Source organism: Equus asinus, chromosome 5, assembly GCF_041296235.1.
Source record: "Equus asinus isolate D_3611 breed Donkey chromosome 5, EquAss-T2T_v2, whole genome shotgun sequence".
NCBI lineage: Eukaryota > Metazoa > Chordata > Mammalia > Perissodactyla > Equidae > Equus > Equus asinus.
In genome coordinates, this window is record NC_091794.1 from 111,834,694 (window position 1) to 111,862,410 (window position 27,717).

The following is a 27,717-nucleotide window of genomic DNA, read 5'->3' on the forward strand; positions in this document are numbered from 1 at the left end:
CAGTGCCCAGAGCTCCACTCCTTCCTCCACTCCTCCCTGCTGGCCCCAGGGCTGGAGGAGCAGGGGGCAGGCCTCCCGAATCACCCACTTCTGGGGAGCAGCACCCCTGGCTTTCATGAAGCAGCCCAGCCACAGTGGGGTCCAGGCAGATTCTCAGGTGAATGCTGGGAGCCCCCACCCCAAGGACAGCACCGCCCAAGCCAAGAGGGGCACCCGGCATGGGAAGTGGGAGGGCTGGCGGGGGGGCAGGGGACACTTCCGGGGAGCAGGTCCCATCCTCACGCGTGGCCCAGCAGCGCCTCCCACCCAGGCACACTGTCACCCTCCCCTGGGAAGCAGGATACCTCCCCAGCCCAGGTCAGCCGACCAGCCTGCTGCGCCCCACCTGCATGTCCCTGGTCCTGGGGGGGCAGACGGGCTGGGCCACAGTGGGGGCATGAGGGAGGTGGGGGCTGGGAGGACACCCCAGAGGGGTCCCCACAGGCTCTATGTCAAGTTCCCAGACCCAATGGCCTTGCCCATGACAGGTGGGCCAAGGTCAAGCATGGGGTGACCTTGTATGAGGGCCTGGACAAGTCCCCAGGACCCAACACAGGTGATCACACTCATGGGGCCAGTCCAGGCCCATAGCACCTTGGGAATTTTGTGGGGACTCACGTGGCCTTCACCTGAACTCAGATTTGCTGTGGAAATCCAGGTGTTAAACAAACGCTTTAATGTCTCCAGAAACCTTAACGTCACAATTTCAGCGCTGGCACTGCATGGCCATTTCCTGCCCTTCTTGGAACGTGGGGCAGCCCTGGGCACTCGAGGCCCTCGTCGTCCCATGCTGAGGCAGGAGGGGCGCGGGAGGGAGACAGCCCACGTCATCCCACGGTTCTCCACCCTCCATCACTCAGCCAGGCACGACTGCCCTGCATGTACACAGGAGGGCAGGGGCGGGGTGGCCGGGAGCTGGGGCGGGGCAGGGCCTATAGGAGGGGCCGGCCTGTCTGGGCTCCTCCCAGGACTCCTGCTGGGGTCAGTCCCCAGAGGCAAGTACCATGTTCCTCCTTGGAAGTGTCTGGAGCCAGCGCTGTAGCCCAGGGGGCCTTGGGGAGACCCAGGGATGGTTGAGTCTCCTGGGACAAGCCCACCACGCTCTTTGGAGCTGGACACAGCTGCTTGCTGGAGTAGGAACCGCAGCTGCTGCCACGGCAGCCTGGCCTCCCGAGGTGCACGTCCTGGCTACACATCTGTCTCCACACGCAGCCGCTCCATCCTGCGCACATTGCCCTCCACGGTCACACGGCTGGTGATGCTCCGGGCAAAGTCCTCGGGGAACCAGCCCGTCTCTCCATCCCGCAGTCTCTCGCCGTAGAACCATCCTGAACCCAGACGCGGGGCAGGTGAGGGCAGGGTCCTGGGCACCAGGAGGGGGCCCCCATGTTGGCAGCCCTCTGAGCTGCCGTTGCAGAAGACGCCATAGCCAGGCATCTCTAGGAGTTGACCATCATGGCCTCCCGCCAAGGGGGCCTTGCTGAAGGCCACACGGCACCCAGTCTTCCGTCAGGTGCTGGGGTGGAGAATGGCACTGGGGGCTGAACTGGCTCCAGCCAGCTTTGCCCACCCTGGGGCCTCGCAGAGCCACCCTCCTCCCACTCGAAGCAAAGTGATAAGGAACCCGCTTTTGACCCTGCGACTCGTCCTTGAGGGAGGGCGCTGCAGTGGGCCTTGGAATCAGGCCCGCCATGAGCAGGGCAGTAACCGCTTCTGGGCGGCTGGGCTCAGAGTCAGCCACACACGCCAGCGTGCTCTGGACCCTCGCCAGGGCCCCCAGACTCTCACTTAGTGCCAGCCTGCCCACCCCCCATGCCCGGCCCCGGCCGGCTCACCGTCCTCCTGCTCCAGGATCAGGACCACATCCGCCTGCTGCAGCGTGATCTCATCCACCTGCTTGGCCAAGTAGGCCTTGGTGATCTCCACCTGGAGCAGGTCTGGTGGGAAGGGGCAGGTGTCAGCGACAGAACGCTCTTGGGGAGGGGTGGGCTGAGAGCTCTGCAGCCGAAGGCGGGCAGGGCTCCATCTCCCAATGCATCCCCTGTGGGCTGGTGCTGGTGGGGCCTGAGAGGCCCCCAGGTGTCCCAGTACATGGACATGTGGCAGCTTCCCTTTGGCTAAAGGGGGTCCCCTCCAGAGGCCACGAACAGGCTGCCCTAGCTTTTAGGGCCAAGTGCCCAGCACTAGCAGAGGGCACTCCCAGCTGCTAAGGGGACCAGGCAGGGCCGGAGCTGGGGTGACAGATCTGTGGGCCATACTGCTCTACCCTTTTGGCCTCAGTTTCCCCAGCTACTGGGCATGGGGCAGGTTCCCTCCCCAGTGCAGGGCGACTGAGGCCCTGAGACAGAGCTAGATCTGTGTGCACAGATGGACACACAGTCCCGGGGCTGGTCACCCTGGAGGCAGGCTGAGAGGTGGACAGAGGGCTGCATGGGCACTCTCCTCTCCAGGCCAACCCCCTGCCCCAGGGCTGGGAAAGGGGCCAGGAGCTGTGCTCGGGAGTGGGGTCAGGGGGCTGTGCTCACCTCCTTTGTTGGTGGGGCCCTGCCCCTGCCTCTCCCTGTGTGTGAGCGCCGTGATCCACCGGGCCCGGTCACTCCTGGGGGCCAGAGAGAGCATGAGCGAGGTCCCGAGGCCGACCCGCCAGCCTGGTGACCTTTGGCTTCATGCACGTGACCCCCAGTGTGGTGCTGTGGGAAGATGGGGGGTCATGCAGCCCCTCATGGGGGGTCCTTGAGCATCCCCCCACAGCCCTGGAGGTGGGACAGGCAGTGCGATGAAGGCTCATGCTGCCTGGACCAGCAGTTGTAAGTGGCTGGCCGCCCTGGGCCTCCCCTCACCCCCTGTGCCGTGGGTTGAGGCGTGGGAAGTCACAGGGCTGAGCCTGAGTCCCACCCGCCCAGGGTCCCAGCTGGGTGGCAGCTGTGCCCCTAGAACCCAGGCAACCCCCTGTCCCGACACTGGGCCCCAAGCCCCTGCCTCTTGTGAGTTTGCTGTTTGACACACAGGCCTTGGCTTCTCATCTGGAAACAGGGCCGTGCTGGAGGGAGCATGGAGACTGAGCCCCTTGTTTCCCCTCCCATGTCTGCTGAGCCCCCTCAGTACCAGCATCTTTCTGAGCGTTGTCCTCCCTGCACTGTTCTGACCTCACTCCCACTGCCCCCATCCTGTACTCTAGCCCTGGCTGCTCCCCAGCACAGACCCTCCTGCCTCAGGGCCTTTGCATGGCTCTGCCTCTGCCAGAGCACTGTTCCCTGTGTTGCCTTGTCAATGAGGCCTTCCTCCCCAGCCAGCAACTGGTGCTCTCTTCTTCTGTCTTGTTTTCCTCCTTAGTCCTCATCCCTCTGACACAGGGGGACAGTTCAGCTGCTCATTTTGTGGTTGGTGTCCCCCCTGACCCCCAGGAATGTGAACTCCGTGAGGCCAAGGCTGTCCCTGGCACCCGCCACAGTGCCCTGCACACAGTAGGTGCTCAGGAACGTCAGCGGCACGAACCTCACCCACCCCAGGAGCCCCCCCAAGTCTTACGCGGACTCGCAGGACAGCAGGATCTTCTCCTGGCGGCCCTCGCTGTTGTGCAGCAGGGTGACCTGGAAGAGGTGGGGCACGGAGGAGCTGCGGCCGCCACCGCCGGGCAGGGGGGACTCTGAGGGCTCCATCTTCTGAACCTGGATGTGGTCCACCTGGGCATAGTCCTGGACCACGAAGCTGTCCTCACTGCAGGGAAACCGGTGGTGGGCCGGGTGCTGCAGCAGGCCTGTGTGCAGCCTGGGCCCCCCAGCTCCCCCACAGCAGCCAGGAGGACGCCCCTGAGAGCTGCCCCGCCCTGAACCCGCAGAACAGAGGCTGCGAATTTCTGGCTCTTCGTGGCCTGGCCGGGCAGCCCCAGGTCTGCAGGTGAAAGCCAGAGCCAGCCCCGCGGGAGGCACCAGCCGCCCCAGGTCGTGTGTGTGGCGCTGAGCACCCAAAGGAAGCTGTGTGCGTGTCCTCATGTAGGGGGACCCAGTGGGCAAGCCAGGCTGTGATGGGGCCCCACTGTGCACCCCCAACGCTGAGGCCGGGGGAGGCTCGGGGCCGGCTCAACCACGCCCCTCTGGGCCCGAGGCCGTAGCTGCTGCCCACTCCCCAGGGTGCAGCCCGGCACCCACGGGCGGGCCTACCTCTTCTTCTTGGTGACCACCAGGACATCATTAAAGAGGAACAGGTAGCAGGTGGGCCGGCTGGCGAGTTTTCGGAAAAGCCCGGTCTCCTCCATCAGGAAGAGCTCCCCGCGCTTCAGCAGCCAGCGGGAGGCCGAGATGAGCGGGAGGGACTAGGGGACAGAGCGGAGGGATGAACCAGCCCCCTGGGCGGGGGACGTGCGGCCGGAGGTGGGCACCAATCCCTGCCTCTAAGAACCAGGTCACTGGCCGTCCCCGGCGCTGGACCGAGGAAGGGCATGCCCTGCTCCCGGCCCCAAACAAAGGACCATTCAGTCAGCCAACAGGCGCTCACAGTGGCCACTCTGCACCAGGCCCTGGGCCCAGATCCTGCCCCGCAACCCAGGACGGCCGGCCCTGCCTCAGATCAGGCCCCGGGGCTCGCTGGGCACCCTCGGAGCACTCCCCAGGGGCCAGGAGCGACGGGTGCACTGGGGAAGCCCCAAATGCACCTCCTGCCCAGCAGGGAGCTGACCGCATCTACGCTCAGGTTCCGCATGGCCACGTCTGGGGCCAGGGGCCCTTCCTGCATTTGGAGTGGCGGCCCCACTGCAGCCTGGAGCACAGGCCAGGCTTCAGCGGTAACAAGTGAGGCGCAGGCAGGCAGGATGCACCCAGGCCCTGCCACGCTGGGTCCTATATCGCCATGGCCGGTACTCATACTTGGCATGGGGCTGGCGCTCAGACCAAGCCTCCCGCCACCATGGCTGCTGCTTGGGCACATTAAGCTGGATGGGCAGGGGGCAGGCAGAGTGGGCCTGGCTGGGAAGGGAACGGGGTGGTCTGCCCACCAGCCTCTGCTCCCCAGACATGCCCACTGCGACACTCACACCTGCTGGACTCTGAACCCCACATCCTCCCAGCTCTGGGCCATCCCCATTTGCTCCCGGCCTGGGCCACCTGCTCTCCTGGCCCCGTGCCAGGACCAGTTTTGAAACGTCACTAGGGTGAGGGCCCTGCTTGGAGGTCAGCCAGGCCTGAAACTGGGTCCTTGCTCTGACCTCCAAGTGGCCTGGGGTACAGTGAGGTGGGGGACCCAGGTCTACTGTTGGGGGCAGCGGCAGGGGTGGCCCCTGGGCAGCGCCGGGAGGGGCCAGTCCATGGGTTGCTGGGGGTCATAGGGGCAGGAGAGCAGGCATGGGCTGCTGGCCCCCTCCCCAGAACTGATGGACGTGTCCTGGGCTCACAGGGAAGCCTCAGCTGGCACTGAGGTCACCCTTCTCCTGTTGTCAGCACAGTGGCAAGGGACCCTGGCCCAGGGTAAGGCCGCCAACCGGGCCTGCTGCCACCTGCTCCCCTCATAAGGCCACTCGGGCGGGTCTGCCCTCTGCCCCCACAGCCCTGAGGGTAGGCATGAGAGGCCTGGGGCAGGAGGGCCATAAAGCTGAGCCTCTGTGGTCAAGGGGCAGGGGAGTCACAAGGGACACACCCAGATGGGGAAACTGAGGCCTGGAGAGGTCGAGGCAGAGGCCCTGGGCCTCACCAGGGTGGGCTCCCCCAGAGGCCTCTCTCCAGCCCTCACACGGGGGCCGCTGGGCCCTGACCTCAGACAGCGGGGTGGGGAGAGGTCTGAGCGCGCCTGGGACCACCCACCTTGACCTTGCTGAAGTCCAGCTGGGTGTGCAGCATGTACATCTGCTCCGTGCGCTCCATCTTGTGCGCCCCTTCATTGCACTGCTTCACCAGCTGCGAGGTGTGTGCACACGAGAGCAGGCTGTGCTGCAGGCCGCGGTTGGCCCCTGCGTGTGCAGGGCGCCCCACTGGCCCAGTCCTCTGGGGCTGCCCGTGGTGCCTTCCCTCATGGCTGTCCTGGTCCCTGCCCTGTTGCGGGCTCGCCAATTGTGTGCGAGCTCCACTCTCCCAGTACCACGAAAAGCTTGAGATGGACAGTCTGGGATGCTCCCCGCCCCGCCCTCAGGGTCTCTGCCATCGGGGGGCATGGGCGGCAGAACCCAGGGCTGGGCTGGGTCCCGTCTCACCTTGCTGATGGCCTTCAGTGCGCGGCTGGCGGCTTTGTACCTCTCGGGGTGGCCCTGGGTCTTGAGGCAGAGTGTCTGCAGAGAAGACACCAGACGTGAGAAGGCTCCAAGTGCCCTCCCGGCCCAGCCTCAGGGGCCTGCATGGGGCAAGGGCTCCCCACCAACACCAGACCCCGATGTGGGCTGCAGGGAGGTCAAAAGCCAGCACCAGAGGACTCCTGCCAGGCCCCACTGCGGCACAGAGCCCCCAAAGGATGGTCGTGTAGGAACCTGGGGTGAGTACTTCCCCCCAGAACCCCACCGCTTCTAGTCCCTGGCCATCTCAGTCCAGCCTGGGGAGGCCCCTGGAAACATCTATTTTTACGATTCCCAGAGGGCCCAGGAGGGTCTGATGTCCCATCTGACTTGGACAGCTGACCCACTGAGTACAGGCCACATGCTGCCTCTGGGAGCTTAGCTGCATGCCTGTGCACACGTGTGTATGCGTTCATGTGTACGTGTGTGTACCTTTCGCTCCCATGTGCCCCTCTGCCCCATGAGCTGGCATCTCAGAGATAGGAGCCACTCTGGGGAGTGGCTGAGGACCGACACTCGGTAGGGGTCTGGGCAACACGGGATCAGACCCATCGATATGAATGAAGCCCATGAGCTGCTGAGTGAGTGAATGAAAGTCTGCAAAGTGTGAATGGCTCCTGACAGAGCTCTGCAGGCGACAGTGACAGCTGCTGCGGCCATCAGAGCCGTTGTGTCATTGTCCTCATAACTGTCACATGGCACAGGCCAAGCGTCAGGGAGAAGGCCAGAGGGAGCAACGCCTGACCCGGAGGCGGGGGCCTGGGCAGCTCAGGTCCGTCGGCGGGCCGGCCACCTTCCCCCTGGCCGAGGTCTGGGCGTGTACTCACGTCCGTCAGGAGGGGCAGCCGGGTCACCCGCTGCATGGGCAGGATCAGGAAGGAGATCATGGGCAGGCCCCCGCACGCCGGCCGCCTCTCGATCTCCCTCAGGACCTCTCGGAAGGCGGCATTGCTGCTTCTGCAATGGAGAGAGGGCTTCCGCTCAGCGGTGGGGGCAGGCGTGGCCGGCCCATGCAGAAATCATGCAGAGCCTGCAGAAGCAGGCTGAGAGGGGAAACGTGCTCCGGGACCAAGGTGCTGGATCTTCCGAGCCCAGATCCCCTGGACCAGGGGGGCCCCACTCACGTCAGCTTCTGCAGGGCGCGCTGCTGGTAGACCTCATTGGAGCAGTAGGCGATATAGGGGTGGAAGTGCTTCTCGGCGTGCTCCTCCAGGATGTCGCTGATGTCCTCCACGCATACCTGCGCCTTGTGCCGCCGCTCCAGGTCCTCGAAGAACCTGCGAGGGCGAGGATCGTGGGCCTGGTTGTCCACTGCCACACTTCCCATGCATGCACGCACACACATGCACATGAGGCCGAACTCAGCTAAGCTCCCAGAGCCAGCACAGCAGGCTCGTGGTGGACCGAATGCCCAGGCTGGCGGGACCTGGGCCAGTGCTCCTGGCAGGGGCTGTACGCCACGGCCCTCCCAGGAAAACCCCAGGACAGAGCAGCTCCTTAAGCCTGGAATAACTGGGCAAATACCCAAACCCAGGGCCGCTTCCCGCTAGTTTCTGGCAGATTCTAGCAGCATCGTGGGATGTGGACAGGCACGACGGAGAACTTGTCACTCTGACTTGATTCCCTGGGACTCAGGTCAGAGCCGCGAGGATCTCACAGCTCAGGCAGGGTCAAGGGATGGGGCTGGGCCTCTGGGCAGACTCTCTGGAGGGGACCGCCAGACCCCTGATTCTTGCTGGGCTCCTTCTGAGGCTCATCTGTAACCCGTCCCTCGGGCGGGGAGATGAGGATGAAGTGCTGGCCCAGGGCCGCCCAGGGTTCTGCTCCCAGGGCAGCCACTGCCACCATGGCTAGACCCACGTCGGGCCGCCTGGTGTGCAGGCCGTGGGCCGGAGCCTCCAGTGCATTCTGCACAGCTGCAAAGTGCTGGAGCCCAAGGCCCCATCACCTCTCCAGGTCCTGGCCAAGGCAGCCGGGAGGACCTCCCACCCTAATAGCTCTATCCCTCAGAAGCCCCTTCCCCTGTGGCCCCTCCCCAGTGCCGGGCTTGAGGCTGTTGGACCACAGCATTTCTCCCAAGTCTGCCTCTTTCAAAGCCCTGCTGAGTGGGGCTCCTGGGACAATCTGGGGCAGCCCCGTCTGGGAGTTGAGACACCCAGCTGACGGACAGAGAGCAGAGTCCCTGAGCACAGACCTGCCCCCACACGGGCAACCCCAGGCGGCCCACACTCCTCCCTGGGGAGTGACCAGGCCAAGGGGGGCCTTTACTGTTCACCCACCTGGGTAGGGGGGGCAGGGCGGGGAGGAGCTCAGTCCTCAGTTCCCAGGCACTGAGTGGGCGGCTGTCAGCCCCACCCAGGACCTGTGGCAGGGCCACCACCTGGGAGGAGGATGGTCAACCCCAGCAACCTGTGGGCCTGCCCCTCTGGAAGATGGGGCCTCACTCTGGTCATCCTTGATAAGGCCGGTGGTGGTCCCGGAAGGGGGTCGAGGTCTTGGCTTGGAGGTGGGCAGGGGTCCCTCAGGGCCCTGCTCACTGGCCCCCGGCCTGGCCCTTCACCCATGGGGGCCACATTTCCTGCAAGTGGAGCAGTCTGAGACACCACTCCGGGGCAGCCCTGGCAGATGCAGACAGAATGTCAAGAACAGATGTGGAGCCCCCCCTCCCACCCCAGGAGGTCCCGGCTGCCCGGACGCAGGGCCACACACACGTGCATGCACAGGCAGGCCAGGCCCGTCAGAACCTCCCATGGGTGCTTCAGAAGGCTTCTGAGAAAGGTGCGGGAGAGCCGACCCTCAGCCACTGACTCAAAATAGCCAATTCCTGGGGAGGCCGCTGTGAAAGGCCCAGAGCTGCTGGGGCCCAGCTAGGGGCAGGAGGCAGGACAGTGGTGGCCAGCCTGAGGCCCTGTGGATGTCAGATGCAAACAAGCGATAGCAGGTTCCAGGCCCTCAGCCCCGCCACGCTCAGGGGACACGGAGCAAAGAGTCAGAGCTGGGTGGAGGGTCAGCTGCTGTCCCAGAGCCCCCCACCGAGTCAAGGACGGTGAGCCTCCCAGGCGGTCACTGGAGCTCTGCAGGAAGCCCCACCTGCAGGGACAAGACAGCCCCCCGCTCCCCCTCACGGCCCTGACACTTCCACAGGGACCCACGGGCAGCAGCTTCTAGGTGGGGCTCTGCAAGCTGCAGGTGTGATGCTGACGAGTGAACTGAGCACTGAGCCACCCACCACCTTGCCCACCCCACCCCTGTCTGCAAGGGGGCCTGTGGGACCTGCCCCATTGGGTTAGGGAGGATGCTGAGGCTCAGGGAGCTGCCAGAAGGTGTCGTGGGATCTCCTGGGTCTCCCAGGTCCAGAGCAGTGCAGGGCTGAATGCACACAGTGCACCTGGACCTCACCCTCCCCAGGTGTAAACACACACACATCTGCTGCCACAAACAGGCACATGCGCATTCACACACGTGCACATGTACACACGTGCACTCACACATGTGCAGGACACGCACATACAGGCCCATGCAAGCCTCAGGCTGCACGCCCAGCCCCTCCTCCACCTTCCGGACCTGCAACCAGAGCCCTGGGCTGGGCACCAGACACGGCTGGGAGGAACACGACCCAGGGCTGCAACTCGAGGCTGCCTCCTGGCTCCGCCCTGTCGGCACCTCATGCCTTGTCCTTCCGCCCTCTGCACCGGGTTTCATGGCAGGAACGTGCCCATCAGCAGGCAAGGCCACCCCACTGTGGGTGGCACTCTACCTCTCGAACATCCAGGGGACAGGGTGCTGGGGGCACCAGGACACTGCGCTCAGCTGTCCCTGGGGCCAGCTCTCAGTGGCCTCAGGGCCTGTGGGGGTTCTCTTGCTCCCTCCCAGCCAGCAGCTGCTCCAGAGTGCCGTCCACACCCACAGGCCAGAGGTCGCCCAGATCCCCGGCCTTCCCACCCTGCTGAGAGCCTGCCCCAGACACCGCGGGGGGCTGGGCCTCACTTTCGACTGGCGCCCAGGACGTCCAGGATGTTGGAGAAGAGGTGGTGGTGTTCTGTCTGGGTCATGGTTGCCCGCAGCGCTCTGGACTGCAGGAACTCGGCCACCAGAATGCCCAGGCTGTGCTGATAGGAGAACTCCGATGTGAGGATCTCGAAGATGGCCTGGGGCAGAGGAGAGCGATGAGGTGTGGCTACGCCCACTGGGGCCCTGCCCGGAGAGGAGTTTGGACGGGCCCCCACACAGGGGGGCATTTTTCTGAGTGCTCAGGCCATGGAGGTTCTATCTGGCTGTGGGGGCCAGGCCGGAGACGGCCGACTGGACAGGCCCCTGGATGATCTGTCAGGACAGCCTTGGGGCCGCGGGCCGGATTCTTGGGTTTGTGCTCTGGCTCAGCCACGTATAAACTGTGATGCTGGGCAAGGACTCTCACCTCATCTGAGGAGTGGGTAATGGCAGCCGCCCCCGCCCCGACCCCGCCAACGGTGTCAGCCACCATTCTGGTGCCTGGCCCAGGAGGTGGCCGATGTGTGGGCAGACAGGTGATGTCCCCATGGCCGTTGTACCCCCAGGTAGGTCGTGTGGTCTGCCCGGCCCCTTACCTCCTGCCTCTTGCGTTCCTCGGCCGGCAGCTGGTCCAAGATGCCCGACTCCACCACCTGTGGAGGGCACAGGCCCGGGAGTCATGGGCTGCGCATCCTGGAAGCCCAACCTCCCTCAATGGGCCAGAGTCGACGTGGATGGCAGGGAGGCCTGGAGAAGGTGGGAGCCGGGCTGGCCCAGCAGAACCACCTTTTGTGGGCCACCTGGGACTGCCCTTGCATGGCTCAGCACAGTCCAAGCACTGAGCTGGTCTGTCCCTGCGTGGTCCAGGGAGACCTCCCCTGGGCAGGCCACCCCCTGAACAGCCCTGAGGCAGCCAAGGGAGGATGGGGGACTGGAGGGAAAGGCTGGCAGGCACGGAGGGTGGGGAGGGGGCCTGGTCCCACAGAGAGCTGCCTGGCTAGTGGAGTGGCGCAGAGCCACCAGGAAAGCTGAGGGGCGTGCCCGGGCCAGGTGAGTCAGCATCCTGCCCGGGAGGTACAGGGTGACACCGTCCCAGCTCTCTACCCCCTCAGGCCCCGTGGCCCCAGGTGGCCTGGCTGGAAGATGGTTCTCAGTCACAGCACGCCCACCACGTCCCTGCAGAGCCCAGCAGGATGGGCCGGCTGCCCCGCTGCCTGGGGATGCCCCCTCTGCAGGACCCGGGGCCCTGATTCTTGCCCTCCCCCTCACTGAGCTGGGCAGAGGTCATCACCAGTGCCTGGGCAGGGGCTAAATCCCTCGCCTCCTCCTGCAGCCGGGGACTTGGCCCAGGTACCCCAGCTCAGGTGGCCGGGACCGGAATCTCCGGCAGTGTTTCAAGGGCGCCGTGTCCTGGACCCCACCAGACCCAGCAGGTCATGCATACCCAGCAGCTGGCACCCAGCAGGTGGGAATTCACATGAATTTCCAGACCTTTCCATCTGCCTGACCTCACCCCCATGCTGACCCCTCCCTGGCTGAGGGGTCCCATGGCATGCAGTGTCACGGAGCATAGTGGGCGGGCACAGTGCCGAGGCCCCCCTTGTCCTCCACGGGGGCACCAACAAGGAGCCCCACTGTGCCTCAGATAGAGGAAGGGCAGCCCCCAACCCCACTGGCCACCCACCCACAGCCTGCAGCACAGCTCCGGCCCTCGGCTCTTTGGACGGGGCATGAGTCCGTCTGCCCTGTGACCAGCTGTGTCCTCCTGGGGTAGCGACAGCTGCCTCCCCGGCACGTGCTGTGAGCACAGGAGCCTCATCTCAGCCGTGCTCTCCGCCACGCCCCCCACAGCCCTGCAGGGCAGGGACCAGGCCCACGCTCAGATGTGGCAAGTGAGGAGGTGGCTTGGCAGTGGCACAGGGCTCAGCGTCACAGCCAATGCCTGGCCCTGGCCCCCAGCCCTGCGCCCACTCCCCTCCCCTCCTGCCTCCTCACGAGGACCCTCCCAGCTCTTTCCTAGGGGCAGGGCCCTGGGAAGGGGGTCCCCGCAGGGGACTCTGAGCAGGAAGCAGAGTTCAGGGCTCACCTGTGGGACATCCACCACACACCCACTAGTGACACGTGCCCCCGACTGTTCTCTCCCTCCAGTGACCAACCCCAAGTTGCCCCATAAGGCAGGGTGGCTCCGATGACACCAGGAAGGAGATCCCCACTCTAAGCTGGGCATAACGGGGCGCTTCTGGAAGGCTCTCCTCCTCACTGGGAGGACATAGGCCAGCTGTGCCCATGGCCTCGGGGCAAGGGAGTCCCCCACCACCCTGGCCCTACCTCAGGGAGCTGGCTCCAGGTGACCTGGGGGGGCCGGTAGCTCTTGACCACGATGGGGATGTCCGCCTTCTGAGTCCCCTCTGGGCTGGAGAGCTCGTCGTCTGACTCTTGGCTGGTGTTTAGGCCCCGCTCCCGGATCTCCTGGTAGAACCGTGGGTCTGGGGAGAAGGGGCAAGTCACCTGCGGGCCTGGGGGCTCTGACCAGGCCTGGTCCCCCAGGAACACACAGGCTGAGCCCTCCCGAGGGCCCCCTGAAGGTCCCGAGAGCATCACGCTGCATAGGGTCCCCCGGAGCAGGTGCCATCGGGTGGGCTGGCTCCCATGGTGGAGCGGAGCACAGGGCTGGCAGCCCAGTGCAAAATGTAGCACCTTCAGACCTGGGTAAGCCAACAAATCAGAGCACCGCAGGCAGGGCCTGGGGGAGGGGCTGGGTCCCAAGAGTCCCCCCATTGTAGGCGGAGCTCCCGCTCTCTCGTTCTGCAGCAGCGGAGTGCACGGCAGCCCCACGGGGACGGGCTGGTACATGGCTCCAGGTGGCTGAGCCCTCGAGCATCCCCCCCACCGCCTTCCCCCCATCTCGCTCCCAGGCCTGGGGCATTGCTGCTGCTCTCCTGGGAAAGGAGGCCCAGATCCTGATGTCTCCCCATGCCCGGTGGGGGTCCATAGAGGCCTGGGGGCTGGGAGGGAGAGGGGGAGAGCCCATCCTGGCTGGGGCCCCTGCATTCTCAGAACCCTGGGCCAGCACCAAGGCCCTGCTCCTCACGCCCATTGTGTGCTCCAACCTGGCTATGCAGGCACCTACCCCTCAATCTCCCTCGTGGGGTCCCGTTGGCACCCCACCCGCAGCAGGCTGAATGCACTGCTCAGCCCTCCCAAGGCCCAGCCATCACCCATGCCCTCCTGAGCCCCCAACACCGGGCTTCCGGTAGACTAAGAGGGCTCCAGGCAGAGCACGCAGCAGGTGCATCTGCACCTCAGGGGATGCTGCCTCCTGTCTGACCTTGGTCCCCCATGCCTCCCTCCAACATGCATTGTGGAGGTTCTGTCTGCCCCCTGCCTCTGGGATAGTGTAGAAAGGCATCCAAGGGAACCTTCTAGACCTTTCTAGACCCATCACAGCCGCATGGTCAGACAGGCCACCAGTTCCTCCAGTCTCTGGAGGGATCCCATCCAGCATATTCTCCACGCCACTGCACCCAGACCTCCCCCTCCTCCGGGACGGCCCCATCGAGACCAGGCTCATCTGGGCGGGCCCACCCCCCAGTTGCCTCCTGTGGCCACACTCACCGTCCTTGAAGGAGCCCTTGTGTGCACGTTTCCGCCCCAGCGTCTTCTGTGCAAACGAGAGAGAGACAAACAGCAGCAGTCAGCAGGGTGAGAGGGCATGAGAGGGAGTGATTCCTCCGCCCAGGGGGCCCTCACAGCTCCATGTGTGAAGCTGTGCCCAAAGGGAGGGGACTCTGCTGGGCACACAGAAGGTGCTCAATAAATGTCGGCTCCACAAGGGATGGGGGCGGCCCACCAAGCGGAGGCCAGGACAGGTAGGATGAGGTGGAATGGGGGCTCAGAGCAGGCAGGGCAGGTAACAAGGGCTGTGCAAATCCAGGAGGGTTGCCTGGAGAAAGAGCCAGGATTGAAGTAGTTAACAGAGGGTGCTCAGGAAAGTAGGGTGTCCTGATTGGGTCTGGAGGAAAGCCTGAGCAAGGCAGGACAGGTGTGGTTGGGAGAGGGCCAAGAAGGGACACTGGGTGGAGCCAGGGCCGCACACAGGGCCCCACGACATCTGGGACCTGGCGGCAGGGAGAGCAGAGACTGGCAGGTTAGTGTCCAGCTCCCAGCACAGGCCCAGGGGCCCAGCAGCTGACAGCAGGACTGGGGAGGCGAGTGGGGGCCTGCATGGTGGCCCCCCGTTGCCCACTCAGTGACCACCTCCCTGCTGGGACACACTGTTCCCTGACCTTGCAGGTGTGCTGGTTCCAGGAAAGGGGAGCTGCTTTCTCGAAACCAGTGGGGGCCTGAAAATTCCCCTTGCTGGTCTGGACTGTGTGGCGCTCCCAGCTGCCCCTGGCCCTGCTGCCCCGCCTCGTGCCCCCAGCACCCCAGTCCTCCTGCCTCCAGGTCTGGGCACATGCTGCGGCCTCGGCCCTCCTCCACCGGGCACCCGCCCTCGGTCCACACCTCTGCTTAACCCTCTGTCCTCCAGGTCTGCCCTGCCTAGCCCTGAGCCCCTGGGAGCCCCTGCTCTGTGCTCCCACAGCCCGAGCACCCCCAGCCCGACCCTCAGCACCCTCACGGCACCCTGTCCCCGCTACCCTGAGAGCCCCCCACGGCCTGCCCCTGGGCTCACGGCGGTACCCCAGCACCGAGCACAGGGAGCACTCAGGACATGTTCGCGGAATGTATGAATCCACAGCGAATGAATGAGTGGACCTGCAGGCCTGGCCCTGGGGGTGCAGGGGGCCGAGGGGCCAACAGAGTCGCTGGGGCCTGGGCCTCAAGTAGGCGTGGCAGGGGGTGTGCCCACTCCCAGGCCAGGGGAGACATTAAACCGAGGACAGTGGCCAGTGCTCTCCCTGCCCCTGCCCCCTCCTCGCCGGGTCGCCAGCATTCTGACGGTGGGCTCGGCTTCTCCCCAGGCCAGGGCCACAGCTCACGGTCCGGGCAGGACCCCAAGGCAGAGGAACCCCCAGGGACAGCCACCGTGGGTGCAGAGGGCCCTGGGAGAGAACACCCTTCCCACCGGCCCTGTGCCTGCTCGTGATGCCAAGGGAGCATGGCTATCGGATGGGGAGGGAAGGGCGTGCAGAGGGAGCATCGGACTCCTCCTGAGCGTGGACACGAGCCCCTTGGGCAGACCCAGCCCAGGCCCGTAGCTGCCGGGAAGCTGTCACTGAAATGCATCCTTCAGACAGGCCAGCTCCCCCTTGGGGCTGCTCTCTCCCAGGCTCTGCTCCCCACTGTGGCTGAGAGTGGGGACACCAGAGTCCAGGGGTGCAGGGTCACACCCTTGACGCTTCTGAGCCTTAGCTGCCTCGTCTGCAAGGTGGGACACACTCCGCTCACTCTGTCGTTGGGCTTAAATGGAATAAACTACATCAGGAGCCTGCACACCGTAGGGGCTCACAGGATGGCAGCTGTGTGATGACGGTCTGTGACATGATGGCTGGGCCCCCTCCCTGCCCATGAGTTCCTGAGGCACGGACCCCAGCCCGTTGTCCAGGTGGACAGCCCCCTACCTTATTTTTGGCTGGACACCGAGCAGGAGGCTGGCTGGGCTCCTCGGCCAAAGCCTGGAGCTTGGGGCTGAGCTTGACGGGGCCCCCCTCGCTGCCCGGCATTCCCAGGCCCTTCATGGCCGCCCGGTAGGATTGGTTCCGCAGGTTTCGTCTAAGCATCCCCCCGGGGCCCGTGTCCATGTCCATGTCGTCCAGGGAGAAGCTGGGGGCCGAGAGGAGCCGGGGGTCCCGCCGGGCGGCCTCCTTGCTGAGCATGGCCGCCCCGAAGCTCTGGTGGCGGGCCGGGGTCTTGGCCTTGCTCGACACAGCCAGGCTCCTGGGGATCAGCTGCTGAGTGCCCAGCTTGAGGGCTGCGGGGCTCTGCGTGCTCAGGACGACGGCCCGCGGCGTCTCGCCTTCGGAGGACGCAGGTGAGGGAGGTGGGCACGGTGGGGTTTCAGGCGGGGAGGAGGCATTGTCCCTGTCTCGCAGGGAGCCCCGGACCATCGGGAGCCCGCACGCCGGGTTCCCCTTGGGATCGAGCCGCAGCTCCGGGGGGAAGCGGTATTCCAGGAGCTTCTCCTCCAAGGAGCTGTCCGAGTGCCGGTGGGACATGCTGAGTGGCCACAGGGTCCTGGGGGGAAAGGGCAAAGGTGAAGCTGCGTGCGGACATGCACGCTACAACCCCTGCACACTGGCCCCATCCGCTCCTTTGCAGTACCTGCCCTGGCTAGAGCCCGTGCTCAGGACCGCAGCGCTCCAAGGCCGGTGAGCGGCCCAGGGTGGAGCTGGCCATCACAGAGCCCGTGGTCACTGGGCCCCCAGGAGGCTTGGGACAGTCTCAGGCCTGCAGGCACCCGGCTGCCGGGTTGAGGCAGAGGGCAGGCGGCTGGTTCTCTGGGCTTGAGGGACAGGTGGGAGCAGCCTGTATAGAGGCTGGCCCTGCAAGGCCACCATGCTTCCCCTGGCAGGTTGCACACACGGAGGACAAATTCTCGAGCTGGGGGTGAAAGTGTCGGGCGGTGCAGGGTGCCTGGGCCTGGGCCCCACAGCCCAGGACTGGAGTCAGCCACTCGGGCCCTTGGCACCATTTCCTTGCAGTCAAGGCGAGGATGATGAACAACCTGCCTGCAGAGCTTTTCGGAGGCCTGCGTCCGAGGGGAGGCAGTGACCCCAGGCCCCGCCTTGCCCGAGGCTCCAGGGCACCCCGAGCTGTGGTCCTCACGCTGGTGCCCAAGGTGGACCAGCTCACCCGCTCCGGAGGCACGGGCTGTCTTTAGTCTCATTCTGCCAGTGAAGAAATGAGGCCCAGAGAGACCCAGAGGCCTGAGAGGCATTCAGGACAGGGGGCATCGGAACCAGGATCTGCGCCCAGCCTGCCTGACCCCCGGCCCTTCCTCCAGGCCGCCCCATGCAGGGACACCGCTGTGGCAGCTGTCTATACAGCCTTTCCACATGCCCAGCGACACACCCACGTTTTTCCACGTTTCCGAACTCTGAACGGGGCCGACAATCCCTGACTCGGGAGCCTTGAAGGGCAGGGTCGCTGTGCGTGTGAACACAGTGGGGCAAGGCCTTGGCAGGGCTCTGACCCGGCCCACGGCCCCAGGACACGCTGCTGCTCCATGAAGGCGGAAGTGCGCGTGGGGATGGGGTCCTGCTGGCCTGGGCCCTGAGTGACTAAGCCATGCGGAGCCCAGACCCAGGGCGCTGGTGCGGCCAGAGGGAAGGCCTGTCTGAAGCACCTTCCAGGCTACTTGTTGCTGCAGCACGACCTGGCTCGTCCTGGCTGACAGCGCGTTGTCCAGCCAGTGTGGACGGGTCCACTGCCATCTTTCACACCCAGGCCTGGCAGGGCTGCCTACAAGCCTCACGGGCACCAGCCCCTGCCCCTGCCCAGCGTGTTCAGAGACCCTGCTCTCCACCGCCACCACCGCTTCCCTCTGCTGCTTCCTGTGCCTGTTTCAAAATCTGTAAAATGGGCACAATGACAACAATGTACACCCTGAGGGGCCAGAAGAGTCTGCAGGCTCATTCGCACCAAGTGTGTAAATGGCCCTGGCCTACCGAGGAGCCACGACATCACGACGAGCAGGCCCATGCAGCATCACAGACACCTATGCTCCTCATGCGGCAGCCGCAGGCGGAGCAAGCGCCAGCTCAAGAGAACTTTGTAGCATCAAAGAGGACAACGGAGAAACGCGGTCCTTTTGCTTTTCCTTTTAGTTTTAATACAAACAAGGATAGCCACCGTTCACACGCTCCCTGTGTACGCAGAACTTGCACCCATTAAAACTACGAGGGCCGGGCGAGGGGAAAGCCTACTTTTCAGATGGAAGAACAAAGCTCCAAGTTCTCTGCCAGGGGCCCAGCTGGAGTGAGCTGCTCAGAGCCACACGGCGCCCTTGTCACTCTCCCCGCAGATCTGGATCTGGGAAGGAACGCCACCCAGGAGCTCATCTGACAGCTCTGGGGAGGGGAGCTGTGACCTGCTCTTTCCCACCCCAGGGGCATGCAGCCAGGGATGAGGGCTGGGTGGGTGGGCACCACCCAGCGACACCACCACCCGCCCCAGAACCCACCAGAGGTCCCAGCCCCGGCCCACCTCTCACATTGGCTGCCCAGTGCTGGGTCTGGGTGTGTCCCCTGCAGGGGCTTTCACGCTTGGGCCCAGGAATTCCGTCCTGCGGGAGGCTGGGCAGGACCGGCCACACGGCGCCTCCTAAATCACGGCACAGTGGCAGTGGCTTTGGAGGCCGGACACCCGGAAGCCTGGCTCTCGCCGCTCGGCTCTCCCAGCACTCAGGCAAAACCACGCCAGGCAGGCGCGCACAGCACCTCCAGCCCCAGGGAGGAGCTGCCCTGCACAGGAGCACCGCCCACGCATTCCTGGGGACATTCTGAGTCACCCAGCGGAGGCTGGCCAGCCACACCAGGCCTCCCCCGGGCCGGGCGGGTCTGCGCTGCCCAGGATTGCCCCCCGCCCGTTAACTCGTCTGCATCATCCCGGCCTGGCTGAGACACGGGCTCCTTTAGACTCGGATCTGCACACAGGCCGAGCAAGACGCGCCCAGTGTGCAGCCGGGAGACAGCTCCTGCGAGCCCTTCGGCTCCGACCGTGCGGTGTTCACACGGGGCACTTTGCACAGCTGTAAAGAGCAGGTGGCGCTGAAAGGCTGGCACCACGACTGTGCCCCCAAGTGCCTCTAAGCCCCCTGCTGGCCCTGTCCCCTCGCCCCTCCTCTCCTCCCTGTCTCGGGCCCCAGACCCGGCCAGTGACACGGCCTCTCCCAGGAAAGGGCAAAGTCCGTTCTGGGCCCGAAGGTGCCCAAACAGAACCTGTTGGGTGAGCCGGTGCCGGGTGTGACCTCCGTTCCCAGCAAGGCAGCCTCGCCCACAGGCCTGCGGTGCCCCCAGCCTGGGACCCGAGGAGAGCGGGCACCATCCCAGGCCGCTGCCCCCTTGGCAGGAGCTCCAGGCTCTGTCCCCAGCCTGAGCCGGCTCTCGGGAGCTGCAGCCACCCCAGGCAGCACCTGTCTTCCTCCTTCCAGTGTTCAGTTATCACTGAACCACGTGGACAAAGGTTCACAGGTCAAATAGCACCCAAAGGCTTATCATGAAACCCAGGCATCCCCTCCTCCACGGCCAGGTCCCCCACAGGCCACCACTGCGGGCTCTTCAGTTTTTCCCTAATTTCTCAACAAGGCACAGCCCGCTATTTCTGCACCTCCCTACTGAAGGCATCACCACCCTCTCCCGGGTGTGGGCCGGGGGGTCCAGCCCGCACAGCGATAGCCCTGGGTGTTTGTGGCAGCCGGCAGGCTGGGCCCAGCAGGATGCTGGCGCCACGCCTCCCCCTCATTAATGATTCCCTCCCGTTGCCGTTGCCGTGGTTTCCTTCTGTTCGTTCTTCCCTACACGTTCCGCGACTTGATCACGTGCTCCATATGGTCAGCTCCCTGTTTCCCCATCTCCCCAGGCCCTCTCCTCTCTGCTTTCGGGCCGTCCCTCTTCCTGCTTCCCTCCCTCTCTGTGCTCCAGCCTGTCCTCACTCCTTCCCCGGGCAGCACCTTCCCGAGGTGGCGTCCTGGGAGGTGGGTCTTGGCCTGTCTGAAAATGTCCTCTTTCTGCCTTTCCCTCGGCCAGTGACTGGGGACCTCAGAGTCTGCGGGAGATCAGTCCAGGATGGAGGAGCCCTCCTCCCTCAGCTCCCAGCTTCCACCTGCTGGGGACATAGCTGACACGGGTGCCACTGTGCTCTTTGGATTGTCACCTGAGGCTCCACCCAGCCCTGGGAGCCCTGCCCGGGAGCCCTGGTGCTCACGGGGATGGGTCCATGTTCACTCCCTGAGCCACGAACTTGTGCATCCTTCCAACCCGTGACTGGGGCCTCTAGGTCCAGGCACTTCCTGGTGCTATTTCCGGGATAATTTCTCCCACCTCTGTTTCCTGGGATCTCTCTTTCTGGAATGCCTGTTAACGACTCCTGATGTCTGAGATGCTCTCCTAGTTTCCGACCCTTCTCGCCTACTTTTTGTCTCCTTGTCCTCCTTTGTGGGACATCCCTCACTGTAATCTTCCAAGCTTTCCACCAAACGTTCATTGTCATTTTTGTTGCCCTACAGGGAGCTCTCTCCTGCTCTTTATTCATAGCACCTTGTTCTTGTTTTATGCACGCCACATCTTCTGTCAACGTCAAGCAAAACGATTTTACTTTCGTTTGCGCTAGTTTCTTCCTCTTCGCTGGCCTGACTCCTCCACGCCCCCGTTCCTCCTCCATCGTGGCCTCTGCGAGCTCCTCTCTCAGGCACCAGGCTTTCCTCAAACACCTGCTGGTCCCGGCTGGCTGTCTGCTTCTATTTAGGAGACAGATATTGTGCTGGTGGGAGGCCCGTGTGCCCAGCGCACACTCACATCTGTGAGCTTCTGCCCGGCAGCCTCTTTGGGACCCCCAGCTGGGTGCACATCTGGCGGCCTCTCCTCTGGCCAGCTGGTTCTGCTGAGTGTCTCTTTCAATGTCCGCACTGGACGCCAGCCTTTGCCTGGTGTCCTGGAGCCAGTGCAGGGAGGGGCCGAGAGCACAGACTCTCCTTTCAGCTGCCCTCAGGGCAAATGCCAGCCACGCTGTCTGGACAACGGTGCCACCAAGAAAGGCCAGATACCCTGCAGTGACCAGAGCAGGTCTGCTCCCCAGCAAAGGCGGCCCCGGAAAGCTCCTCCAAACACACTCATGGCAGCGAGAACCGTGTGCTGTCTGTCTGTCCCTCTGTCTCCCCAGGAGTCTGTGGGTCCTCTGGGGGCAGGGACAATTTCCTGTTCACATCCCCACAAACAGCAGGGCTCAAGCCCCAAACTGACAAGTGAGTGCCGAGTATCACGAGCACCAGCTCTGTCCTGGGGTCCTCGCCCAGCACTACGTGCTCCCCAAGGGGCCCTGGTGTCCCATGCCGAGCACTGGCCCTCATGTGGCCTCTGTTTCCTGCGCAGGAACCACCAGGGCACTGCCACAGGAGCTTCCAGACCGGCTGTGCCACCTTCTGTGGACTTTCAGGTGACTTCCTGCTGCTCTGTTCAGGGTGGGCTGGGGAGGGCCTTCAGCAGCTGAGGCCTGGGAACCCATGGCACCCAATTTCCCCTTTGCCCTGAGCCTGCCCTGGTGTTCCCAGCACACAGGCAGGGTGCGTAAAGGACACTCAGGGCTTGGGAGAGGGGCGTGGGGGGCCAGGGACAAACAGGTGAGGTTGGGGGATGTCTCTGCACAGCCTCCAGTGACCGACTCAGCCTGTCCAGCCCTAAGCTGCACTTGGCCCCTCCCTGGCTCTCTGCGTTTCGGGCTGGCCTGGCCCAGCGGGCCCTTCCAGCCCAGCCCCTCGCTCCCTCATCCTCCCCGACAGATGGGCCTCCTGGGACCCCAGTGGGCTCGGTGCCCTCTCTCCTGGTCCCCTGCAGAAGCACAGTCCTCCCGGCCTGGGCCCGCGACTCAGCCGCCAGGACCCAGTCATACCGAGCTGGGACCTGCCAGCTCTCGGCTAGGACACGTGGGGGGGTCTCTGTGCCTTCTGCCCCGGCCTCCAGGTCCGGCTGACCCCACCCCGCCCAGAAGCTCTGTCCCTCCGGCGCCGTCTGCCCGACCCCGGCCTTTGCTCAGGCAGCCTCTACCCACAATGCCGGCCTTGTGCCCGGGTAACTCTGCCCGGCCGAGCTCGGGACGCAGAGTCCCAGGGAATTTGAGGGCCGGATTCGGCCTTGGAAACCATGCAGCACACGGCAAACAGTCCCACTGAAGGCGGCCGGGGCAGCTTGGGGTTCTCGACCAGGGTGGCTTTGTGCCCCTGGGGACACCTGGCAGTGTCCAGAGACATTCTTGGTGGTCACAGGTGGGGCCAAGCTACTGGACTCTGTGGGTAGAGGCCAGGGATGCTGCTCCGCACCCTACAGTGCACAGCACGGCCCCACAACGAGGAACTATCTGGAACAGACGTGCAGAGGGCTGAGGCGGAGAAACCCCGGCTTGGCTGACCCGAGAGGCACCCTTCAAGGTGGGGGTCAGGAGAACACCCCCCCCGCCCGGGCCACACAGCCCCAGACAGCATGATGGGGCGGCCGCGGGCCTTTGCTCCTCCCACCTGAGCAGAAGCCTCTAGCTGCCTCCTCCCTGTGACACCTCAGGCACTGCGACTGCCACAGAGAAGAGAAGACGGCGCTCCTGGCTCTGCCCACAGGGCCCACCCTGCCTCTCGTGGCTCCCGGCTCCCGGCTCCGGATTCAGATGTCCCATGACTCCGGCCTGTCCTGGCTCGGCTGGTGCACACGGTGCTTCCCCACAGCAGCCCGGCCTGGGAGCTCCGAGCACTGCCTGCCTGGGGAGCCTGGAGCAGTGGCCCGCGGGTGTCCCCCCAATGCCTCCTTGCCCGCTGTCTGGAGTCTCTGACTGGACTTCTGGAAGGTGGGACAGGTAAGGAAACCAATGCCGAGGGAAGGCGCCTCAGTGGGCGAGGCCGAGGAGCCAGGCCCCGTCCGGCCCCGTGTCTCCGCCCCAGCGGGCAGCTCTCACCGAGGCCGCTCGAGCGCGAGGACTACCCGGGAAGGAGTCAGCAGCTGACACCCATCTGGAAACCGAAACTAAGATTCTGGGCCAGGGGGCCCGGCGGGCAGCTGTGCCCATTGGATGGGCCCTCAGGGGCAGCAAACATGGACCCCGGCGAGCTGCTCCACCTGTGCCTCGGTTTCCCCATGCGAGGGTGAAGGGGCCACCTGTGTAGGGTCAGAGATGATCCCGGGGGACCAGAGCCCTCCGGGATGGGGACGCCCTCCCCACAGCTCACTGCATCTCATTCCCCAGGTGATTTCTGCCCAAGTGACTTGACCTTACTTCTCCCGGGAAGCCCCCAGCCCCCCTCACGCTGTGCAGACTCGGCACGCCCCGCCTGGCCCACGGCCCCTGGCCCTGCCTGCACCCACCTCTCACGGAGGTTCTCGTCCTCCCAGGGCCCGTGGGCCTTGCATGGCGGCGGCCAGAGAGGAGCTCAGCTGAGCTAAGTCAGGCCCTCAGTGACACCCCTACCACTCCCATCTTACAGGTGAGGAAACAGGCCAGGAGGGCTCAAGAAACTTGCCTTAACTCACACGGAGCTGGGATTTCAACCCGGGGTCCCCACCCCTCAGCACTAGGCCACCAGGGATGTCAGGGTAGATAGGTGTACAGGGGCAGGGGCCCTCCCGCCAGGCCCAGCCAGGCCTCGTAGGCGCCATGCACTGCATGGCCTTGGGGAACCCAACAAGCACCCCTCGGGACCCCCATTGGGCCGTGCAGACTATGCCTGGAAGACAGGGGGTGAGGCCCGCGCTGGCCAGGCGCTGAGCTGAGGCGCACCCACACTCAGAAGGCATCCCGGCTTCCAGGTGCAGACCCGGGGGGCAGCTAAGATGGTGTCTCAGCAGGAAGTGGGACCCATCGCCCTCCAGGGCCGACCCCACCCTCCTCCACTCCCCCTCCCTTCAGAGCTGGAGGCAGAGGAGGAGCGCTCCCTGCCTGGGGTCTGCCCACCCAGGACCCCAGGGCGGGGGAGGGGTTTGCTGGGGGTTTCTTGTGGGGAGGGGTCTTCCTTCTTGGGGCTGCTGACCCTTGGGGCCAAAGCGGATTTGGGCAGCAGATTCTCCAGTTGCTAGGAGGGTCGCTTCCCCGGCCCTCCTGACTCCCCTTTTCAAAGGTCCTGGGGCTTCCTGAGGGTCTCAGCTTTGACGTCTAAGGGGAGCTCTGGCAGGAAGCCTTCCCCTCGGGGCTCAAGGGACGGCAGGGGGCGGGAGAGGGACGCCTGGGGCCGGGGGTGGAGTCGGTCCGGCTCCTGGTCCGGCGGCTCGGCCCGCGCGCTCCGCCCCCTTCCTCAGCCCCGCTCCGGCAGCCCGGGGGAGAGGGGGCCGCAAAGTTTCGCGGACCCCCGGGGGGACTGGTAGGAAAAGCGAAGGAGAGGAAAGGCGCCCCCGGCGTTCCCAGCCCCCCCCCCCGCCCCGAGGCTTGCCTCTGCCCACCAGGCTCACCTGTCTCCCCCCAGGCTCACCTGCGCCGCGGGGCGAGGACGGAGCGACGAGCGCCGCGGCCGAGGTGGGGCCGGTCCAGCCTGCAGGCTGCGCCCTGGCCGGGCGGCCGTTCCGGGCCCCGCTCTGTCCCGGCCGCACTGTCCCTCCCTGTCCCCGCCCCCCCACTTCCTGTGCGGCCCGCGGGCGGCGGCGGCGCGCTGCGGCCCCGCCAGGTGGGTGGCCAGGTGGGCAGGGCGCGGGCCGGGCGGGAGGGACGGCAGGGCGCGCCCGGGGCACCTGGCCGTGCCGTCTGCGTCACCGCCTCACCTGGCCGGCCGGCGCCCACGTGACCCGCGGCCCAGCGAGCTCGCGCCTCCGGAGTCCGGGCCGAGTCCGCCCGCGCCGCCCCGGGACCGCCCACCCCGCCCGCCCGCTCCCCGCGCCCGGCGCCGCGGGCCAGCGTTGCCCGCCAGGTGTGGGGCGAGTGTCCCCGCTGCGCTCACTGCGCCCCTGAATCTCTCCTTCCGGCCCTGCTCCGCTGCCTCCTCCTCCAGGAAGCCTTCCTGGAAGCCGACCAGGCCTGCGGGGAATCTGACGTTTGCGAGGCCTCCGGCGGGGCAGAGACGGCCCGCCCTCTGGATTCTGTGAAGAGCGAGCCGGAGAGCAGCCCGGGAGCGCGCGGAGCGCTCCGCCGCCTTCGCGGTGAGCTTGTTACCGTCGTCCCCGTGTTAGAGACGGGATGCCGAGGCCTGAAAGGAAGGCGCTTGCTAGCCAGCAGGAGGGGCTCCGAGCCTGGCCCCCAAGCCTGCCCTCTCCAGGCCTTTGCTCTTCCTCCGTCTGCTCTCCTTCTGCTGTTACCCTGGGGGGTGTGCTGAGTCCCTGCTGTGTGCTGACTGCTGTGCAGGGCATCAGAGGTACAGCCATGAGCAAAACAGACGCCGTCTCTGTCCTCATGGAGCTGGCCGCAGCGGGAGATGGACAAATGTGAAATTACAGCAGAGGAGTCACCATGAATGAAGGGGACAGCACTGTAGAGGCTATCAAGTGTGTGTAGGGGTGGAAGGGCAGAAATCAGCACCACTGCCCCTAAAAAGGGCTAGTAAGCCTGACACCTGGAGGGTGAGCAGGAGTTAGCTCTGTGAAAGGGAACAGAAGAGTGTTTCAGGCATGTCACAGCATGTGCAAAGGTCCTGAGGTGGGTGGGAGCATGGCCAGAGTGAGAGCCTGAAAGACTGTGGGGATAGGAGTAGAGGGAGCAGGATGGGGTTGGGAGTGGGGAGACCAGGCACAGCCTCGCCAGCAGAGGGTGGGGAAGTCAACTCTTTTATCCTAAGAGTAGCAAAGAGCCACTCAGGGTTCAAGCAACGGGATCGGATCTGGTGGAAAGACTGGCAGCTGAGAAGAGGGCTGGGTGGAGGGGCTGAAACAGACATGCCGACTCCCAGCCCAGACTGAGGAAGCTGATGTCCTGCCTCTGCTTGAATACTTTCAGGGTGGGGAGCTCACCACCTCCCAGGACAGGTTATTACACTGTCTACTGTTATCACCTTCTTTAGTCATTCTTGGTGTGACATGGAATCCAGATCGTTCGTCATCCTGGCATGTTCCCCCAAGATGCTTCAAATTGTGCCAAAATCCCCCTCAAAATATAGTTGTCAGAACAGAACCCAGTACCACGCCAGGACAAGAGGAAGGGGAGCAATCACCTCCTTTCTTCTAGATACTATACCTCTGTTAATATAGTGTTTTCCTGTGGCAGCTCGTACATGTATCCATCCCACAGTACAGAGCCCAGGGCCCTGTATACAGCAGGTGCTCAGCGAGTGCCTGGTGATCCACGGATGTGACCTGAGAACCCAGGACTCAGCCGCAGAGATGCTGGTTGTGCCAGCCCCCATTCTGACCTGCTTCCAGGTCCCTTTTTCAGGAAAGGCTCGTTGTCGAAAGTGCCACCCAGCATGGCTCCATTTGAGTGCCTGCACTGGGCTGCGTGTTTGGGCAAGCTTTCAGGCCACCGTGGTCCCTTTGCTGAGCCCCGGCCTCGGTGCAGTGGGCAGGGGCACGCCAGCCATCAGGCGCAGTCTAGCCAGGGGGTGCAGGCCCGCCCTCTCCCGGCGCCCACTCCCCAGGGCTGGCTGCTGTGCCAGCTTTAAGTCCTGTGCTGGGCGGGGAGATGCCACAGGCTTGCGGACTGGCTTGGCCTTTCCTTGGGTGTTGGGGTTTGTGGGGCCGCCTGCCCGGCGCACCTGTGGCCACCCCGTCCTGGCCCGGCATCGGCCCCCCCATCAGCCAACGTCCACCCTGTGGCAGGGGCCCGGCTGCCTGCGGGTCGGGTGGTCCACACAGATGTGCAGGTGCCACGTGGGCAGGGCTTAGGGTGGACACAGGGAGGGGCCCAACAGGCGGTCACTCCCATCTGTGTGTGTGTGTCAGGTGGGGGTCAAGGGCTGACCCCTGTGGGTGGTGGCCTGGGCCCTGCAGCCACCTGGGTGGACAGGTGGCTTCAGGGGAGCTCCCAGGGAAAGGCAGGCAGCTGCTGCCCTCCAGAGGCCATTGTGGGTACTGCATCCACAAAGTCCAGCCTGCAGGAGGGGAGCAGCCGGGGCGTTCTGGGGCACCTTGGCAGCTCCGTGGGGAGACTGAGGCCCAGGGGCTTCCCAGCTTCCACTGGATGCTTTCCTGTAAAACCCTCCGTCAGAACCCAGCTTGGTTAATCCCCACCCTGCCTGGCCCAGCCGTCCAGCGCCTATTTCGGCCCTGCCAGCACCCTGAGTCTGGCTCTGCCTGCAAACTGCGAGTCTTTGAGGGGCCATCTCTCCTTTTCCAGCTGGTTCGTTGTGTGGTTGGGAACGGGTGACCTGGAGCAAGTGGCTTGGCCTCTCTGGGCTTCTGTTGTCTCAGCTGTAAACTGAGGGTTTGATGATGAAACGCGAGGGGACCCAAAGTTGGCGCTCCGGGGTCGTGGCTGGAAGGAAACAGCTCCAGAGTCATAAGTGCTGGGCGGGCATGGCGGGAAGGACCCGGGGGCCAGCCCACAGTCCTCTTCTCGCCTGCCTGCCAGCAAGAGTGAGCCTGTGGGCCTCTCTGCATCCTGGGGCCGGGACCAGGGGCACACAGGGCCGGGTCAACACAGACACAGTGTCCCTTTAGGATGGCACCAGGCCCCTCCTTACCTTCCTCGGGCCTCCAGGCTGGCTGTGACCCCGCTGGGAGCTAGACGCTCTCATCTTAGGAAAGCCCAGGAGCATCCTCTGCAGGGCCTCCAGAACTTTCAGAAGTACATTTCCATCGCGTTAAGCCCCTGGTTTGTAGTCCTTTGCTGTGGCCCCGGAAGCTGACGCAGCCTGCTCCTGGGCTCCTTCATCTTCAGAGCCC

General features: G+C 64.9%; 1 protein-coding gene across 5 annotated transcripts; it reads right to left on the minus strand.

Moving 5' to 3' along the window:
- Window positions 1–682: 682 nt before the first annotated feature.
- Window positions 683–24,727, minus strand: ARHGEF16 (Rho guanine nucleotide exchange factor 16). Of its 5 annotated transcripts, none has more exons than XM_044769526.2 (15): window positions 24,384–24,727; window positions 15,847–16,459; window positions 13,898–13,943; window positions 12,611–12,768; window positions 10,879–10,935; window positions 10,280–10,440; window positions 7,417–7,569; window positions 7,120–7,249; window positions 6,218–6,292; window positions 5,832–5,924; window positions 4,200–4,351; window positions 3,568–3,756; window positions 2,565–2,638; window positions 1,875–1,976; window positions 683–1,367 (listed from the first exon to the last, which is right to left on the minus strand). In XM_044769526.2, exons 2-15 carry the CDS (start codon window positions 16,438–16,440, stop codon window positions 1,228–1,230), a joined length of 2,124 nt encoding a protein of 707 aa, XP_044625461.1. In that variant the 5' UTR covers window positions 16,441–16,459; window positions 24,384–24,727; the 3' UTR covers window positions 683–1,227. The 5 variants fall into 5 exon arrangements, with proteins under 5 accessions (XP_044625461.1, XP_044625463.1, XP_044625462.1 ...); XM_044769528.2 differs by having other exon boundaries at window positions 24,364–24,506; XM_044769527.2 differs by lacking the exon at window positions 24,384–24,727 and adding an exon at window positions 18,431–18,873.
- Between the last annotated feature and the right edge of the window lie 2,990 nt (window positions 24,728–27,717).

Coding starts and splice junctions, on each gene's coding strand:
- ARHGEF16 (XM_044769526.2), bottom strand. CDS start 16,440: ATGTCCCACCGGCACTCGGACAGCTCCTTGGAGGAGAAGCTCCTGGAA. Junction 4,352..5,831: donor TGGACTTCAGCAAGGTCAAG/GTGGGTGGTCCC, acceptor TCTGTCCCCTAG/TCCCTCCCGCTCATCTCGGC. Junction 3,757..4,199: donor GTGGTCACCAAGAAGAAGAG/GTAGGCCCGCCC, acceptor GTTTCCCTGCAG/TGAGGACAGCTTCGTGGTCC.